The following is a 17,162-nucleotide window of genomic DNA, read 5'->3' on the forward strand; positions in this document are numbered from 1 at the left end:
CACCCAGCACTCTTCCCTGCCTATGCAGGGGGTCAGACTCGATGATCTCAAGCAAATCCCGGGACGTCTCAAGCAAATCCCGGGACGTCTCTCAAGCAAATCCCGGGACGTCATTCTCCCCCTGTACTCGGCCTTAGTGAGGCCGCAGCTGGAGTACTGTGTCCAGTTTTGGGCTCCACAATTCAAAAAGGATGTGGAGAAGCTTGAGAGAGTCCAGAGAAGCGCCACACGCATGATCAGAGGTCAGGGAAGCAGACCCTACGATGACAGGCTGAGAGCCCTGGGGCTCTTTAGCCTGGAAAAGCGCAGGCTCAGGGGTGATCTGATGGCCACCTACAAGTTTATCAGGGGTGACCACCAGCATCTGGGGGAACGTTTGTTCACCAGAGCGCCCCAAGGGATGACGAGGTCAAATGGTCACAAACTACTTCAAGATCGTTTCAGGCTGGACATAAGGAAGAACTTCTTTACTGTCCAAGCCCCCAAGGTCTGGAACAGCCTGCCACCGGAGGTGGTTCAAGCGCCTTCATTGAACACCTTCAAGATGAAACTGGATGCTTATCTTGCTGGGATCCTATGACCCCAGCTGACTTCCTGCCCTTTGGGCGGGGGGCTGGACTCAATGATCTTCTGAGGTCCCTTCCAGCCCTAATGTCTATGAAATCTATGAGATCAGATCCTGCCTTCCTTCTCCATGAGGGCTCTGGGAGGCAACCCTAGGGGTAAGAGTTCTCTCTCACAAGCACAAGAACACACACCCCACCCTCTCACACACATGCAAGCACACACGCGTGCATGCACACACACACACACACACGACATATCCTTCCCTCCTCCCACTCTATCAGGGGCCCTATGCCAGATCAAGGCAGTGTTAGGAGGCAGCAGGAGGGAAGACTCACATTCATGTTTAGACTCTTGCACGTGTGCACACATGTGTGCACAGGGGCATGTATATGCATACTACACAGGCTGCCCTTCTTGCACTCCAGCCAGGACAGGGGCCAGAGGTATCATGAACATGTATGCCTGCATGTACATGCACGCACAAACATGTGCAGACACACCTCCACATGTACAAACAAGGGGACTCACCTGTGATGGGCTGCCCGCCATCATATTTTGGGGGCTCCCACACCAGCACAGCCCAGTCCTCCCCCACGGAGGTGATGCGGACGGCCTCAGGGGGGTCAGGAACGTCTACAAGAGAGGCAGGGAGTTGCTGCAGATGATTCTGGCACCAGCCACCACAGGGGAGGACCTGAACACCGCATCACCCCTGCCTCCCTGCCAGCAGCCCTACAGCTTAGCCAAGCCCCTGCTGCTCTACCCAGAATCCCTCCCCAACCAGCGTTCCAGGACTCCACACGCTCACCCCTTCCACCCCACACAGCTCCCCTCTGGCCAATGCCACCAGAAGCCCCTGTCCAGCTCTCCCAAGACTCCACTAGGCACCATTGTGACCCCATACCGGCACTCTGGTCACCCTACCAAGCCCCTGTGACCCCCTCTCTGGCTCCCTGCAACCCCACCCAGCCCCTGTGACCCCTCTGTCCTGTTTATCCACATTCAGCACCCCCGTGATCCCCTGTCTGTACTCCCACACCCAGGATCCTTGTGACCCCTACCTTATGAAACCCCAAACCCCTTGCACTGTCATCCCATACCCAGCACCCCTTGACTGGTGCCACCTTAGTGGGGGGCACGTGCCCAGTCAGCAACCGCGGCCGGGGGGGGGCGTATCTCCTGCAGCCAATCTCACCAACCAGGAGGGGGGGAAGGGGGGAGGGTCCCCCCACCGTCGACTGCACTGACCAGGAAGCAACCACAGTGCTTCATCCAGCGCTCCCACTCCCTAGCCGGCACTCACAGTGGGGCAACCAGTGCTCCCACCTGTCCCCCCGCCCCCAGCCCATTGCCTAAGCAGGGAGTGCAGCCTATCAGGGAGTGCACCCCCATGCACCCTCTACATGTCACCATGCATAACCACTACCAGCTCTCCTGTGACCCAACCCCACACCCAGCAAGCCCTAAGCCCTACCCTATGACCCCACACGGAATACCTCCTGACCACAAACTCAGCACCTGTGGCCCCTGACCCCAAACCCAACACCCATTGTGCCATGACCCCATACCCAGCACACCTTGACCCCTGACCTGTGGCCCTGTGACCCCCCTGACCTCTTCACCTCTGTAAGCCCAAGCTCAGCACCCCTGTGGCTTCTGCCCTGTGACCCCACACCCAGCTCCACTGTGACCCCCATCCCTATGACCCCACACCCAGGAGCCACAGGATTCCTGCCCTGTGACCCTATGACCCCAGATCACAGCTCCTGCCCCCTGCCTTGTGACCCTTCACCCAGCACCCCGTGCCACCTGACAACACCCCCTATCCAGAGGCCAGTGCCCCCAAACCCCTCTCTTACCGACCACCTTGATGTGGAGTGTGGCAGAGTCCTCACCCACAGGGTTGACCACCTTGATGGTGTACTTGCCCTCATCTGACCGCTCTGCACTCTCGATCACAAAGCTGCTCAGCTCCTTCTGCTCCTCAATGTGGGCACGGCCCTCCTTCTCTGTGAACTCCTGTGGGACAGCGTGTCAGCTGCAGGGTGGGGGGAGCCATCCCCTGGTGTCTCACCACAACCCCAAGAACAGCTGGAGGGATGGGAGGGAGGGGAAATCTGCTGTCACAGGGACCCCCCAGCCCAAACTTAAGGACTCCCTGCCCCTTGCCCTCTGAGTTCACACTACCCCACTAAGGCTGTGTCCTGAACCTCCAGCCTCCCCACCTTCCCCAACTGCCCTGCTGGGACAAAGGCTGAGCAGCGGGCACCCTCTGCTCATAGTAACATGACCCCCCGACCTCCCCCCCACCACACACACACACACACACACACACACAGTTCCCAGAGACAGAGACCCCCCCTGCCCCCAAACCCTGCTGTGCCCCCAGTGCCCACCTGGTCACTCTTCAGCCAAGTGACGGTAGGCGCTGGCTCCCCAGTGCTGGGCACAGCCAGCCGCAGCTTGTTCCCAGCCACCACTATGAGGGTGTTTTCGGCCGTCTTCCCTGAAGTGTCCAGGTGGATTCTGGGGGGCTCTTGGGGTGAGGGGAGGCAGGAGAGAGATGAGGGGTCAGACCTCCTGTCCCTTCTATCCGTGCCATGTGCCACAACTCCTTGCCCTTCTGCAACCATCCCATCCCTGACCCCCCAGACCCTCATCCTGGCCTCTACACTCCACCCCACCAGAACAGGAAGGTGGGGGGGAAGACTACCAGGCAGCCTGCCCCATCTCCTCCTCATGCCCCACTCCAGCAGGCCTGAGGCAGGGTGAAGGACTCACCTTGCTTGGGCACGTACTCCACCTTGATCTCTGAAGGAGAGAGGAAAGGGTTAGCCAGACTCAGGCATTGAGGAAGCCAACCCAAGTCTGTACCAGGACCCCAATGCTGCAAGCTTCCCCACAGCAGTGTCCCCAGCCAGAAACGGAGCTGCTGCAAGCTTCCCCACAGCAGTGCTCTGTCCCACACTCACCCAGGAAGTTGAGCTTGGCAGATAGCGAGATGGCATAGCCATCAGGGATGAAGGTGTAGTCGCCCTCGTCCTCCGGCCGCACATCATCAATCACCAGCTTGTGGAACCTGCCACAGGGACCATGTCAGGAACAATGTGGGGCTGGGACAGCTGTAAACTTCCCCACAGCAGTGCCTCCAGCTAGAGACTCCCTCAACATTGTGTGCTTACTCACAGCAGTGCCTCCAGCTGGGTACACCCCCACTGCTGCAAGCTTCCCTCTAACAGTGCCCCCAGCCAGGGACAGCTCCACTACTGTGAGCTTCCTTCAACCGGTGCCCACCTGCCCGAGTGGGAAATCTGGATTCGCTTGCTGGGCCGGACTTCCACACCATTCTTGTACCACTTGCCCGTCACCTTCTCATCTGACACCTCGCACTTGAAAACAGCCTGTTCAGTGGCTTTCACCGTCAGGTCTGCGATGCCCTGCAGCACCTCCAGCTTTTTGTCTTGGGGGTGGGGAAGATAGTCAGGGGGGCTCTGACAGAGCACAGGCCACCCACAAGCCCCATCTCTCTGCCCCTTGTCCAGCCCCTTCTCTGCCCCAGCCTCAGGTCCTGACCTGTGCCCCCAGCCCCCTACCCTGGCCCTGTCCAGCTCAACTCAGCTCCTCACCCACCCCCTCACCTGCCCCCACCCCATGCCCACCCAACATCCTGGACTAGCCCCTTCCTCTCCCCCTGCACTGGGTACCTTCCACTACCAGGTCAGCCTTGGACTCGCCCCCATTGGTCATGACCTTGTAGCGGGCGGTGTCCTCCTTGCTGGCCTCATTGATGATAAGGATGTGCTTCTTGCCATCCTTCTTGAACCGGTACTTCAAGCCTGTGTCACGCGTCAGTTCCACCCCATCCTTCATCCTAGAAGAAGTGGACAGCAGTGTGAAGGGGGTGGATGGGTGGGGAGAGGGAAAGCAAGGTGGAAGGGTTAAGCAGCAATGGAGGGGGGGATAGAAAAGGGTGTGGGGGTAGATGGGTCAGTGGTTGGAAGGGGGCATGTGGGAATAGATGAATGGATGGATGGATGGAGGGCATAGGAATGGATGCATGCACAGATGTTGGAGCATGGCTGGCCAGCCACGCAGACAACTGGCCAGAGGGGGGCTAGTACCCTTGTCACTTTCCCAGAAACACTAAACGCAAGTGATCTTTTGTGGTACCAACCACCGAAAAACAGCTTAGGCCATGGTGGATGTGTTGTATCCACATACGGCTTTTCCCAGGCTGCAGGTTGGGTACAGAGAGACTCCAGCTCTGCACTGGAAAGACTGACCCAAGCTTCTCACTCCCCCTGTCACAGCAGATGGACAGTGCCCTTGAGCTGAACTCTGCGGCATCTGACATGACATGCCTGCCTCTCAGAAGACACTAGCACTCGGCACCTTGTTTCCCAAAAGCAGAGCCCCTCAACTTCATGCCAGAGACAATCACAGATCAGCTCCCTGCACCTCCAAACCTGTGCACACCTGATATTAGCCTACCCAGACACTGACAGGTGGGGAACACTCCCAGGATCCAGCCTGCTCCAAGTTCTCTGTTTAGCTCTCATCCAAAGAAGCCAGAGGATAAAGCCTCTGGTGTCAATTGTCCTAAAACTGACCCCAGAAACACAGGGATTGACTTATATGCAGGGTCAATGTATACTCAGAAGGATATGGGCATTCTTCTTGACATGGCAGTGACAGGCACTGTCTGCGTGTCTCCCATAGCATGGTGGCAGGGGCATGGGGGGAGTCGTTCACAACTTGGAATGCAAAAGGAGTCACAGAGGATGATTTCCAGGCTAGATGGGGGCCTAAGGACACAGCGGGCTGGTGCTTAGTCCAGAAGGTCCCATCCTAACAGTTCAAGCTAGAAGTATGATGTGGAGCTCATGCCTTTAGCAGCATCTGGGGAAGATAAGCCTCTGCTGGGAAGAATACCCCATTTTTCACTGGGGCTAGCACCCCGCCACCATGCCACTACTGCTCACAGCACCCTTCCAACACAGCACCCCAGCAATGGTAGCCTGCCCCACCACCTGTAAAAAGAACGTGACAATGTCCCTGAATGTTTGGGCTCCAGACGGCTTTCACGTGGCTCCCTTCAAAGCCCAGACACGAGGCAGCGGGTACCAGCTGTCAGGACACTGGGCAGGCTCAGCTTTGGCTGCCAGGTCTCTGGCTGGCTGTCTGTCTGTGCCCACGCCAAGGGGATAGGCACACGCTGCTTCTCCCAAATCCCCTGCAAATTCTCAGCCCTGCTAGCTTCATGGTCTGCAATAAGTGGCTGAGGAACATAGCTTTGTCAGCCTGCTGCAGGCAGGGCTCAGCTTCTGGCTTTCACCACCTCATATAGCCTGGAAAAAGTCAGTGTGTTAAGTTTTGGCTGGGAATCATGAATGCAAGCCCAGCCAGCCTCCTTCACACCCCACAACCCACTTCCTTCTTCCATGGAGCTGCCCAATTGTCCTTGGCCTAGAAGGTCTGCCTTTCACAGGGCTTTTGTCCCAAGGCTTTGCCAGGCAGCAAGGGGTGCCTCCCAAGAGAAGCATGGCTGCATCCTCCTCTTCACCACAGTCCTTTCTCATCAGTAGGACCCTCTGCAGTGGAACACAGCTCTAGTGTCCCCTGAAAGGCCAGCTTTTGGACTGAAAGATGAGGGTCTCTTCTCTTAAGATTCCAGTGATTTCACCTAGTTGTCCTCTTCTTCCATCACACTCAGGTCCCTAAGGTGGGTCCCCATGGAGCAGTGGGCTGGCCCCTCAAGGTAGAAGCCACTGCTCCAGGCCCTTTGGCAGGACCTGTTCCAGCTCCTTCACTTCACTGAATGGAGCTTCATGGATGGTGAGAACAGTCTGCTGCTGCCTTGAGTCTCCTGATGGGCATGTGCCCTGACAAAGGGACATGCATGATGGCCTGGATTGGGTAGCTGTCCTTCCTGGTTCTCTCACCCATGCAGGACTGGTCTGCCAAGCGTCTGTCCATCCATCTGGGTCTTAAATACAAAGGCTGGCTTTCCCATTTCCTACTGGGGCCATGGCTGCTTGTATTAAGAAGGTAGGATGCTAGTGGGTGAGTCTCTTCTCAACCCCTCCTCTCACACCTATTGCTCTCTTGGTAGAGAAACCCTCATCCCTTCTCTGGCTGTGGGTACTCTACACCAAGCACAAAGCAGGGAACTGATGAAACCACTGGTCTGTGATTCACCTACTTCTATTAGAATGAGGGATGGGGGTGTCTGACTGCTCAAGATGAGATCAAGGGACAGTAAGGGCTGATACCAATGGCGGGGACCTTCTCACAGATGTTCTTAGCCAATTGACACAGCCCTCCAGTTTGGATGATGGCTAGCAGGATATCAGATGGGTTCCTAGAGAATTTTGCTCATCTTATTTCCTTGCAAGTCCAAGATCCCAAATGCCTATACTCAGCTTGTAATCAGCCCTTTGGATAATCAGCCAGTTCTCATTAGGAAAAGATCTTACAAGTTTTCAGTAATAATAATGGTTCTCTGGGCACCTTGCAGAGGCTTGGTGCTGAGAGCACCAGCTGCGGGGACAAAAGGAGGAATGGAAATGCATTATCCGAGATCACAGGAAAATCAGGCTGGAAGGGACCTCAAGAGGTCATCTAGCGCAGCCCCCTCCTTAGGTAGGATTGTGCCTGAACAAAGGAGATGAAGAGATGAGGGAGAGGAGAGGTATGTGCAGGGACAGATGAGTGGATGGATAGAGTGTGTGTGGAGGGGGAGGGGGAATGTGGAGGGATGAAAGGAAGAAAAGAAGGCTATGTGCAGGAAGGCAGGGAAGGCTGAGCAAGTGGGGGCCAGGGGCAGCTGAATGGACCAACGGACAGGCACACATTACCACATGACTTGGGCTCCCTCTTCGGACACCTCTACCTCCAGCTCTACGCGGTCACCCACAAACACCTGCTGGTCATCCAGGCCCTTTTCAATCAGCACAGGAGGTTCTGTTGGGGAGGGAGGGGGAGAGAGGACAGACAGTTGGACAAGGCCTGGTCAGCACCAAGGGTGGGCTCAGAGAAGAGAAGGAGCTTGAGCGGGGGAGCTGTGCCCCCTCTGCTCCCCCCACCACTGGTTCCCCCCATCTGTTCCCTCCCCTTACAGACTCACCCTTGACGAAGAGCTCGGTGCAGCACTTCTCCTCACCCACCAAGCATTCATAGGCCGCATCATCAGCCAGCGTGCACTTGTTGATGGTCAGGATCCGCTTCAGCCCGACGTTCTCAAGCACGTACCTGGGGGGCACAGTGAGGGGGAGAACTGACTAAGACTGAGGCCCTGGCAACAAAAGTCTGGCCCCCAAAGCTTCCCCACACCCCCGGCTGCCCCCCAACATAGATAACCCACAAACCCCCCTACACAGATAGATCCCCCAGAAACCCCTCGACTTCCCCCAGAGGCCTCCTGACTGCCCCCAGAGACCCCCACACTAACAGCCCCTCAACGCCCCCTGTCAGCCCCCTAGAGCCACTTCTCCAAGGCCCCTCCAGCACCGACTTCCCTTTAAAGTCCACCCCATTGCCTTCTCTGGCTGTGACCACCCAGGTCCCCCCACTGATTCTGGGGCCTGCTCCCCAACATGTCTCTACTCCAGAACTCCTCCATGGCAGTAGCCCCAGCCTTGCCCCCCCCACTCACTTGCTGCTGGGCTTGATGAGTTGCCCATTCTTGAACCACTTGATGGGCAGGTCAGGGTTGCTCAATTCCAGCACCATCTTGATCTTGTGGCCTTTGTCCACTTGGTAGGCAGGGTCTAGCTTTTTGGTAAAGGCTGGGAGGGGGCAGTTGGGGGAAGAGGGGGGCTGAGTGCTGGTAGAGCCCCTCAGGCTCCTCACCCCCTGCTTTTCTCTTCACTCCTCATCCCTCCCCCTCCACAGGCCCTGGTCTCTATCCCCCGACCCTTGCCTTGCAGACCCCAGCTCTCCCAGTCACCCCAGTCCCTGCCATGGCCTCCACCCAGCCCTTATCTCCCCCACTCTGTGCTCTCTGCCCCCATTCCCCACCCCCTCCCTCAATGCCTAGCACCCCAGTCTCTGTAGCCCAGCCCCCTTCACCCACACCCCAACACCCTGCACCCAGTTCCTGCAGCCTTCACCACCCCCCCAGCTCCACAGACCTTCGCTCTTCTTGACCTCGACTTTGACCTTTTTGAGGCGCTTGAGCATGCCACGCAGGTCAGTGATGCCATACTGGAAGGCGATGCGCTCGTACTCGCTCTTCTTGGTCACCCCCTTGAGCAGCTCCCAGATCTCAGGAGGAAATTCATCCTCGTCGTCCTTCTTCTTTTTCTTCTTCTCCTCCACCACCTGTACCTCCCTGTAGGGCATGGGCCAGTCAGGGTGCCCAGTACATGCCTGCACATGCACGCACGCACACACACACGCGCGCACGCGCATACAGCCCTCCCTGCAGAGCATGGACAGATCAGAGAGCCTGGCACAGGCATTAAAATACACACATGTTCTGGTACATGCGCACATACACACAAACACATACAGCCCTTCTTATAGGATATGGGCAAGTCAAAAAGATTCACACATGCACACAAATACACCCCTCCTCCCCCCTCCCAGTGGAGCATGGGCACATCAGGGAGACCTCACACATGTGCACACACACATACATGCATATTCCCACACACACACACACACACACACACACACACACACCCCAGTGGGGCACAGGCACATCAGGGAAACCTGGCACCTTCCCCACCAAGGGGACACCAGCAGACTCATGCAAACTGGGGCAAGGGCATAGGTGGGGAAGGCCCTAGTATTTGCGTGTCTGCCTACACACACACACACACCCACACCCCGAAAGCATAAGAACACACACACACACACACACACACACACCCCCAAAAGCATAACAACATAACAGCCATTTACTAGGTCAGACCCTAGGTCCATCTTGCCCAGTCCCCTGTGTCACATAGGGGCAGACTGTGGATACTGGAAGAGAGAATGAACTGGGTCTGACCAGGGCCTTTTCCCCCACTGTTCTTCTTTCACTTGCAACCTCCAGCATTTAAGGCCCAGAAAGTTCTGATTCAGAGGCCATGCCCCTCACTCCCATGCTCAATAGCTATTGATGCCCCTTTCCTCCAAAAATGTGTTCGATCCCTTCTTGAATCTAGCTAAAATGTCAGCATCCGCAGCCTCTGGTGGCAATCCGTTCCACACTTGAATTACATGCTTTTTGATTGCTGCTGAGCACGGTGCACTTAGCCCACAGACTCCTAGATTTTTACTGTGTAGTAACAGCTAAGGTACAGCCCCACATGGTGCAGGTAGAGTTTGGGTTATTTTTGCCCTGGTGCACCACTTTGCATTTATCTACATTGAATTTCACATGCCATTTAGTTTCCCATTGGCTCAATCCTGCCAGATCCTTCTGTCATTCCTCACAGTCCACCTCGGTCTTTGCCACTTAGAATAATTTTGTGTCATCAGCAAATTTGGCCTAGTGGCTACTCACCCCTTTTCCAGATCACTTAGGAATATGTTAAACAGCACGGGTCCCAGGCACAGGCAGACACAACTCCCCCTCCCCACCAACACACACACACACACACACACACACACACACACACACACACACACACACACTTCCCCATTGCATCTCCCCCCCCTCCCCCTCCCCAGCACACATTCTTGCACACAAGTAGTCCAGGAACACACTCACCCCCCACCCCCACCTTCCCAGAAGCACTGACCTCTTCTTTAGCAAACCACTGAAGTCCAGCTCTCCGGCCACATTGTTCTTCGCATCCCCACTGCGGAGAGAGTATGGGAAGGAGGGATTACATGGGGCACCAGACCTCAACACAGAGCAGGGCCCAACCTGACCAGCAAGGAGCACTGTGGGGGGAGGCTATGGGGCAGGAGCTGGCTGGGGGTGGGAAACACTCACCTGCGTTTGAAAGCCTGGAGCACGTTCCCACCCTCGTCTGTCCGTGGGGCTAGAAGAGAAGACAGAGGCAGTATAACTCCCTCCTCTGCACTCCCCTCCCAACCATGTCCCTCCACAACATTACAGCCTCCCCTGCAGAGCCCCACCTCCCCACCAGGAGCTGCAGCTATGCCCCCCCCCAAGTCAGGGGCTGCAACATCTAACATTAAGATAGATATGCGCAGGGGGAGGGAGGGAGGGGCTGCTCTGGGCCTGTGTGCCATGAGCCCTGACAGCCTGCCCCATCCTGGGCATCAGTGGGGCCAGGATTGGTGTGGAGGGGCTCCCCAGAGGTAGCAGAGGAACTGGAATTGTGTGGGGATATAGCAGGAGATGGGGCCTTGTCTCATTGCTGGGGTCCCAGGGCTGGGATATAGTGGGGGCTAGGGCTGTGTCTCAGGGCTGGAATATAATAGGGGATGGGACATGTCCCTATGGGAGGGTCTAGGTGAGGTTCCTAGTTTCCAGGGCAGGCTGTAGTGTTGGGGTTGGACCCTGATGGGCTGGGTGGGGGGTCCCAGGCATAGGATGGCGAGGAGGGGCTGGGGGTCCCATGTAGAAGTATGGTGCAGGGGTTCCCAGCTCAGGGCAGCTGTGGACAGCAGAGGGCATGGGGTTCTCCAATTCAGGGGTGGGCTCCCCCAGCTGGGGGCCTTGGAGGTCCACAGTCTCGGAGCCTGCTCACCCTCAACATCAATGTTGAAGGAGCAGCTGTCGAACTTGTCCTTGGAGGTGATCTCACAACGATAATCCCCGCGGTCCCCAACCACCACCTTGCCAATCCTCAGCTCGAACGTGTATACCTGGGTGGGCAGCACACAGGGCTGGGGTGGGGCCGACAGGGGTGCACACATACACCCCACCCACACACACGGCCCCGGCACCAACACACTACCCCCTATATGTATACTAACACCCCTCCAATGCCACACTGCACACACAAATACCACGTACACGTCAACACACTGCATGCATGCATGCACTCCTCTATGTATACCCACCCTGGCACTGAAACACTGCGCACACCCCTGAGTACACCAAGCCTGATGTGCACACACATACATTAGTGCACACTGCCCTGAAACCAACATGCCACATATACACACAGTGTTAGGATGTTGTACCTGAGAGGTAACTCACCACACACAGACACACACACAGGAAAATGCCCCCAGAGCTCTCCTCTCCCAAAATCCTAGGCCCCCTCAATCTGACCCTCCCCATCCAACCCATAGGCCCCAGCCCTGTCTCACCTTGGCCTCCTTGTCATAGCTGTCCTTGAATTGGAAGCGGATGCCACTCTTGATCCCCAGCTCCAGCCACTTCCCCTTGAACCACTTGATGGTGGGCTTGGCCGGCATCTGGGACCCATCTACCTTGGTGACAATGCTCACATCTTTCCCTGCAGGGCAGGAGGTGGGGGGCACGCAGGTCACAGCCCAGACCCACAACCTGCCCCCAGTCCCTCCAAGATACCTGGCATCCCTGCAGCCCAAAACCCTGACACCGCCCCCCAGGAGCCTGCTGACCCCATAGAATCCACCCTCTGCAACAGCCATGCCTGTCCAACCCCACGCAAGACCACCCAGAGCTCCCGAATCCCCCACCCCAGCCCTCGGAGCTCCCCTGAGGGCCCTCTCTGCCCCACAGAGCCCTCTTTACCCTCCCCAGGAGTCCTCAGGCTCCAAACCCATCAGCCAACCCCAGCCTGCCACCCCTGGATCATACCAGTCTCCACAAGGACATGCTGGGGCTTCTCTATAAATAGGCCCTCAGGCTCGGCTGGTTTGTCTTCAGGGGCAGCATCTGCAGGAGACAGGGAGACAGGTTCACTAGGGCAGAGCTTCAGAGCTAGCATATAGTGGGGGACGGGGCCATGTCTCAGTTCTGGTTCTCAGGGCTGGGATATTGCGGGGCACAGGGCCATGTCTTGATGCTGGGTCCCAGGGCTGGGATATAGCAGGAGACGGGGCTGTGCATCAGTGCTGTGTCCCAGGGTTGGGATATAGGGAGGGATGGAGGAAGCTAGAATATCTTGGAGGAAAACATGGGCATTCCCCAGGGTAGGTGTGTTGAAGCCATTTGGTGTCACTTACCAGCTGGAGGCTCCTCTTTTGCATCTGCAAAAAAATCAGAGGAGCATCAGGCTGGAAAATCCAGCACCCACCATAAATCTCCCCCCCTCTCAGCACATCTGGGTGCCTCTGACATGCCGCCCACCCCCTGGAACCCTTAGCCTGAGACCATGACCCAGCTCTCACCCTGGGGGACTTCTTTCTTCTCCGATTTCTTTTCTACTTTTTTCTCTTCTTTCTTCTTTTCTTCTTTCTTTTTTTCTTCTTTCTTGGCAGCTGTTGGGAGAAAGGGGAGGCTGTGTGGCAGAGGGGTGGCATGCATGTGGCATACATGCTGCACATACCCCTGTGTGCGTGTAAATGCCTTCTACCATATGCTATACCTGACTCCATGCACACCCAGACACCCTACACCTATGTGCACACATATGTGTACACGATTCCCAAGTGCACGCTCACACACACACGTATACCTGTGCACATATATAATGTGCATGCATATACACCCATGGTATATGCACTGCTTTTCCCCTCCTTCACCCAGCACCACACACACACACAGGGAACTCCCATCACACCAAACTGTCACCCCCCTGTCATCCCATGAAGCCTTGGTACACTGACAAGTCCTCAGCTTCCAGGTCCCGAGGGCTTCTGCCTCCCCTTCCCTTACCACACGGCTTGCCCTGAAGCTGGGGGCTGGCAGCTGAGAGATCTGGCAGGAGAGAGTGGGTTTGTGACCAATAAAGGGCTGGTGGGGTGGTCTCTGCCAGTCTGAGGGGCACTATTCACTCCCTGATTCCATATACCTTCCTCCTGGTTGGAACCCAGCATACATACACAAACACACACTGCACATGTGCTGTTTTCCTTATACATTGCATGCACACACACACCACATGTGCTTTTCCTCCACACACTGCACACACACATCACATGTGTCACTACCCATATACACGCACACATAGCATTACTGCATACACACACTGTATCCACCTGTATACTGTATACACACACCAACACAGCACACACATGCTGCACACACAGCGACCAAAACAAAAACCCCACCTATGCATGCTGTATGTACACAACACTGCCCACACTACCACAGCCCTCTTGTCTCACTGCAGTCCCCCACAAATCTCAAAATCCTGCCTTCTCAGTGGACATACATCCCCACCAGAGCCCCTGCTCTGTTCCGCTTCTTCCGAGGTATAAATGCTTCTCCCCAGGTGCTAATTGGGCCTGTGGAGGTGTCACTTCACTACACTGCAGAGGGAAGCCTGCAGGGGACTGGGCCCACAAGCAGAAAGGAGGTTTCTGCCCCATGCCAAACTTCCCCAGGGCTGCTATGTGCCAAATCAGCACCCCAGCAGTTCCCTATAAGGCTGAGCACTGGTCTCTGGCCCCAAACCCCCTAATATAGCCCAGCCAGAGCGCTGAGCCATCATTTCACAGCCCATAATAGCGCTGGGCTGGAGTGCAGCTGGGACGGGCCAGGCTGTGAGGCCCCCCAGCTGTCGTCTGGAGTCAGCAAGGGGCCCCCAGGCCCCAGCACGGCGTGAAATGCCGCTCATAGCTCCCAGCGGGAAGACAGCCTGTTGATGGCACCTTCACACACCACGTGCGGCTCCTCTCAGCTGGAGTCTGCCCCACGCCACCCCAGAGGTAGCTGTATCTCTGCGCTGAGTGAGAGGGTTCCTGGGTAAATCACCCTCCACTGTGCCCCACCCCAGAGGCAGCTGCATCTTTATGCTGGATGAGGGCATCACTGTATACACAGCCCTCAACGGGCCCCACATCAGAGGTGGCTGCATCTCACTGCTGGGTGAGGGAACCCCTGGGTAAGCAGCCCCCACCCCCAGTGGGGCCCCATATATACAGTTCCCACTCCTGTAGTGGCTGCATTTTAGCACCGGAAAAGAACTCCTTATATACACAGCTCCCCCATTTCCTACTGCAGAGGTGGCTGCATCTCAGCACTGAGTGAAAGGCCTGTTATCACCCCCAACCACCATCACGTCAGAGGCAGGCACATTCTAGTACTATTCCAGTCTCAGTCAGGGTGGGGCTTGCAGTGCCCAGCATGAAGTTGGGACCCCAGATTCCACTCAGCAGTGAGGACTTGGCACACCGGGGGGGGTGCTCTTTTCCGCCAAGGCCTTGAGGGGAAGATGTCTTGAAGACGGGATGATTTAACACCAGGCATCTGCTGCTCTGTGCCCTCCCTAGGGCCTGACCTTTCCAGGGGCCCATCTCACATTGCCATTTTGGGGCGCTGTGCCCTAGTGGGAGGGAGGGGGAACAGATATAATTAGCCCCCTGGCCAGGAGTCCTTGTGGTAACCGGACCCCCATACCAGAAGCCAGACCCTGGGATCATCATGTCAGCCAGGCTGGGCTCCCAGGACCCCCCTACACACACACACACACACACACACACACACACACACACACACACACACACACACACACATGCGCACACAGGGATGAGGGCAAGAAATGCCCCCTCACCCTGCACCATAGCAAGGGGTGGGCCTCGACACGGCTCAGAGATTTGCCTCCCCAGCCCACATCATGGGTGTATAAATATGACCCTTTCCCCCATACACGACACAACATAACACAGATATTTCCACACACACACACACCAGTATGCAGCCCCCCCATAACTGCTAAGTGCACCCAGAATTTTGCTCCAATCGTGTGTGTACATACAGTCTTACACACAAAGGTGCCCACATCTCCCATACCCCACATGACTTGGTACACACAAGCAGTGTGCTAGTGTGCACACACAACCAACATACACCCACTTTGCGATACCCTGAACCACGCATATAGCACACATACAACTTTGCAATGCATAAACTCTAAGCATATGCACACACACACGCACATACTCTCTCCCTCCCCCCACACACACTGACTCAAGTGTACACACATTCGCCCTTCCACACACACACCGACTGGAGCACACACACACTCTGTCTCACTCCCGTACCCCACACACAAACACACACTCACCCCTTTACCATGTGCACACACCCACACACACCCCACCGTACACAGACTTAAATGCATGCGCGCACACATACACACAGTCTCCAACCTGTGCAAACATACCCTCACTCCCATATGCACACCCACACCACCCCCTCACTCAACTTGCCCCCTCCCCCCAGGCCTGAGCACATCTCACCCCCTGCTCTCCAGCCGCCCCCACCGCCTCAAGAGCTCTCAGCCTTCCCCACAGGCTCAGGAGGGTGGTGGGAGCTTGCCAGGGGTGGAGGGGCATAGCCATCAAGTTGAACCCCAGGCCCAGCCCTTGCCCCACAACCTTCACAGCACACTCCCCCCACCACCACCTGACTCTCCCCACTATCATTCTGCCTTGCCTGAACCAGTTGTCAGTGCTCCATCGCCCAGCCTGGCTGGAAGCCCACAACACCCGAGACACTGGCATGGGGCAGCGGAAGGGCTGGCTCCCATCCCAACTGCCCCCCCACAAAGGACCCAGACTTGGATTCTCCTCCCCCACTACGCCCTGGCACAGCCAGCCCCACCCCGCCCAGGGCACTGCTGCCTGGGCACCCTTCACTCAAGGGGCATCAGCCCCTCACACACTGGGTGCCTCCTCTGCCTGTGCCAGCCCCATGCCAGGTGACTGAACCCCAAAGCCCTTTTCAATGCTCCTCAGTACCTACCCCATGCCACACACACATGATCTCTGCCTCCATCCTTTCCCGCCCTTTGCTATTTCCCTCCCTCCTGTGATGATTTGCCCCTGCCCTGTTACAATTCCTCCCATGCTGGGGATATGCCCTGTGCAGTTGCCGGGGGGGGGCGGGGTATTTGCCCCTCACCCTGCTGCAAAGTGGCCCCCTGAGGTGTCCACCTGCCTGAGAGGGGGCACAGAGACAGTTTTAATGCCAAGGGCGCAGCAGGAGGCTGAGGGACCCAGTAAGTACAACCCACCCCCCTCAACTGACAGCCCAGGCACCTGCTGCCCCAGGGCACCCAGCTGCCCCTGGCCCCCACGCCCTGCCCCCTTACCAGCTTTCTGTGGCTCAGGCATGGTTGCGGCTGCGGCAGGATCCCCCGTGCAGTGCCGTCTCCCCCGGGAGCGCCTGCCTTGGGCCTTTAAAGTCCAGAGCCCCTCTGGGACAGGGCTGCCAAGGAGCTGTCACTTGACCCCCACCCCCCCCCCGGCCAAATTCCTGAGCTCTGTCATAAACTCCTCTAAATCCCCATCTTGGCCTTGGGAGATACAGGCCCCCCACAGGGGGAGTGGGGATGGAGAATGGAGGACAAGGGGAGGGGGCCAGCACTGAGGCATAGTGGGAGCCCCTGGGCACAAGGGGAACTAGGTGAAGCAGGGGCAGGGGGCTTGCCCCTACATAAAGCACAGGCCCAACCTAGCCCCCAGAGGGCACTAATTGGGGTAGGGCAAAAGTCATTAGAGGCACCGGCCCCAGCCCAGCCCTTGGGCAGGGACCTTGTCCAAGGGGTGCTGGCATCACAGAAAACAAGGCCGTGGGGGGGGGGGGG

At 56.9% G+C, this 17,162-nt stretch overlaps 1 protein-coding gene across 1 annotated transcript in view; it reads right to left on the minus strand.

Moving 5' to 3' along the window:
- MYBPC2 (myosin binding protein C, fast type) overlaps window positions 1-16,816 on the minus strand; it is a 24,534-nt gene extending 7,718 nt beyond the window's left edge. Inside the window, exons 1-19 of the mRNA XM_025195795.1 lie at window positions 16,668-16,816; window positions 12,799-12,888; window positions 12,634-12,657; window positions 12,266-12,343; window positions 11,791-11,939; window positions 11,223-11,340; window positions 10,499-10,547; window positions 10,302-10,361; window positions 8,700-8,899; window positions 8,222-8,354; window positions 7,694-7,818; window positions 7,425-7,530; window positions 4,272-4,438; window positions 3,862-4,027; window positions 3,540-3,646; window positions 3,349-3,378; window positions 2,964-3,103; window positions 2,427-2,586; window positions 1,096-1,200 (exon numbers count right to left, since the gene is read on the minus strand). Coding sequence (XP_025051580.1) covers window positions 1,096-1,200; window positions 2,427-2,586; window positions 2,964-3,103; window positions 3,349-3,378; window positions 3,540-3,646; window positions 3,862-4,027; window positions 4,272-4,438; window positions 7,425-7,530; window positions 7,694-7,818; window positions 8,222-8,354; window positions 8,700-8,899; window positions 10,302-10,361; window positions 10,499-10,547; window positions 11,223-11,340; window positions 11,791-11,939; window positions 12,266-12,343; window positions 12,634-12,657; window positions 12,799-12,888; window positions 16,668-16,689 — 2,029 coding nt within the window. The 5' untranslated portion in view covers window positions 16,690-16,816. The remainder of the gene's footprint in view (window positions 1-1,095; window positions 1,201-2,426; window positions 2,587-2,963; window positions 3,104-3,348; window positions 3,379-3,539; window positions 3,647-3,861; window positions 4,028-4,271; window positions 4,439-7,424; window positions 7,531-7,693; window positions 7,819-8,221; window positions 8,355-8,699; window positions 8,900-10,301; window positions 10,362-10,498; window positions 10,548-11,222; window positions 11,341-11,790; window positions 11,940-12,265; window positions 12,344-12,633; window positions 12,658-12,798; window positions 12,889-16,667) is intronic.
- Between the last annotated feature and the right edge of the window lie 346 nt (window positions 16,817-17,162).

Source organism: Alligator sinensis, unplaced genomic scaffold, assembly GCF_000455745.1.
Source record: "Alligator sinensis unplaced genomic scaffold, ASM45574v1 scaffold647_2, whole genome shotgun sequence".
Classification (NCBI taxonomy): domain Eukaryota; kingdom Metazoa; phylum Chordata; order Crocodylia; family Alligatoridae; genus Alligator; species Alligator sinensis.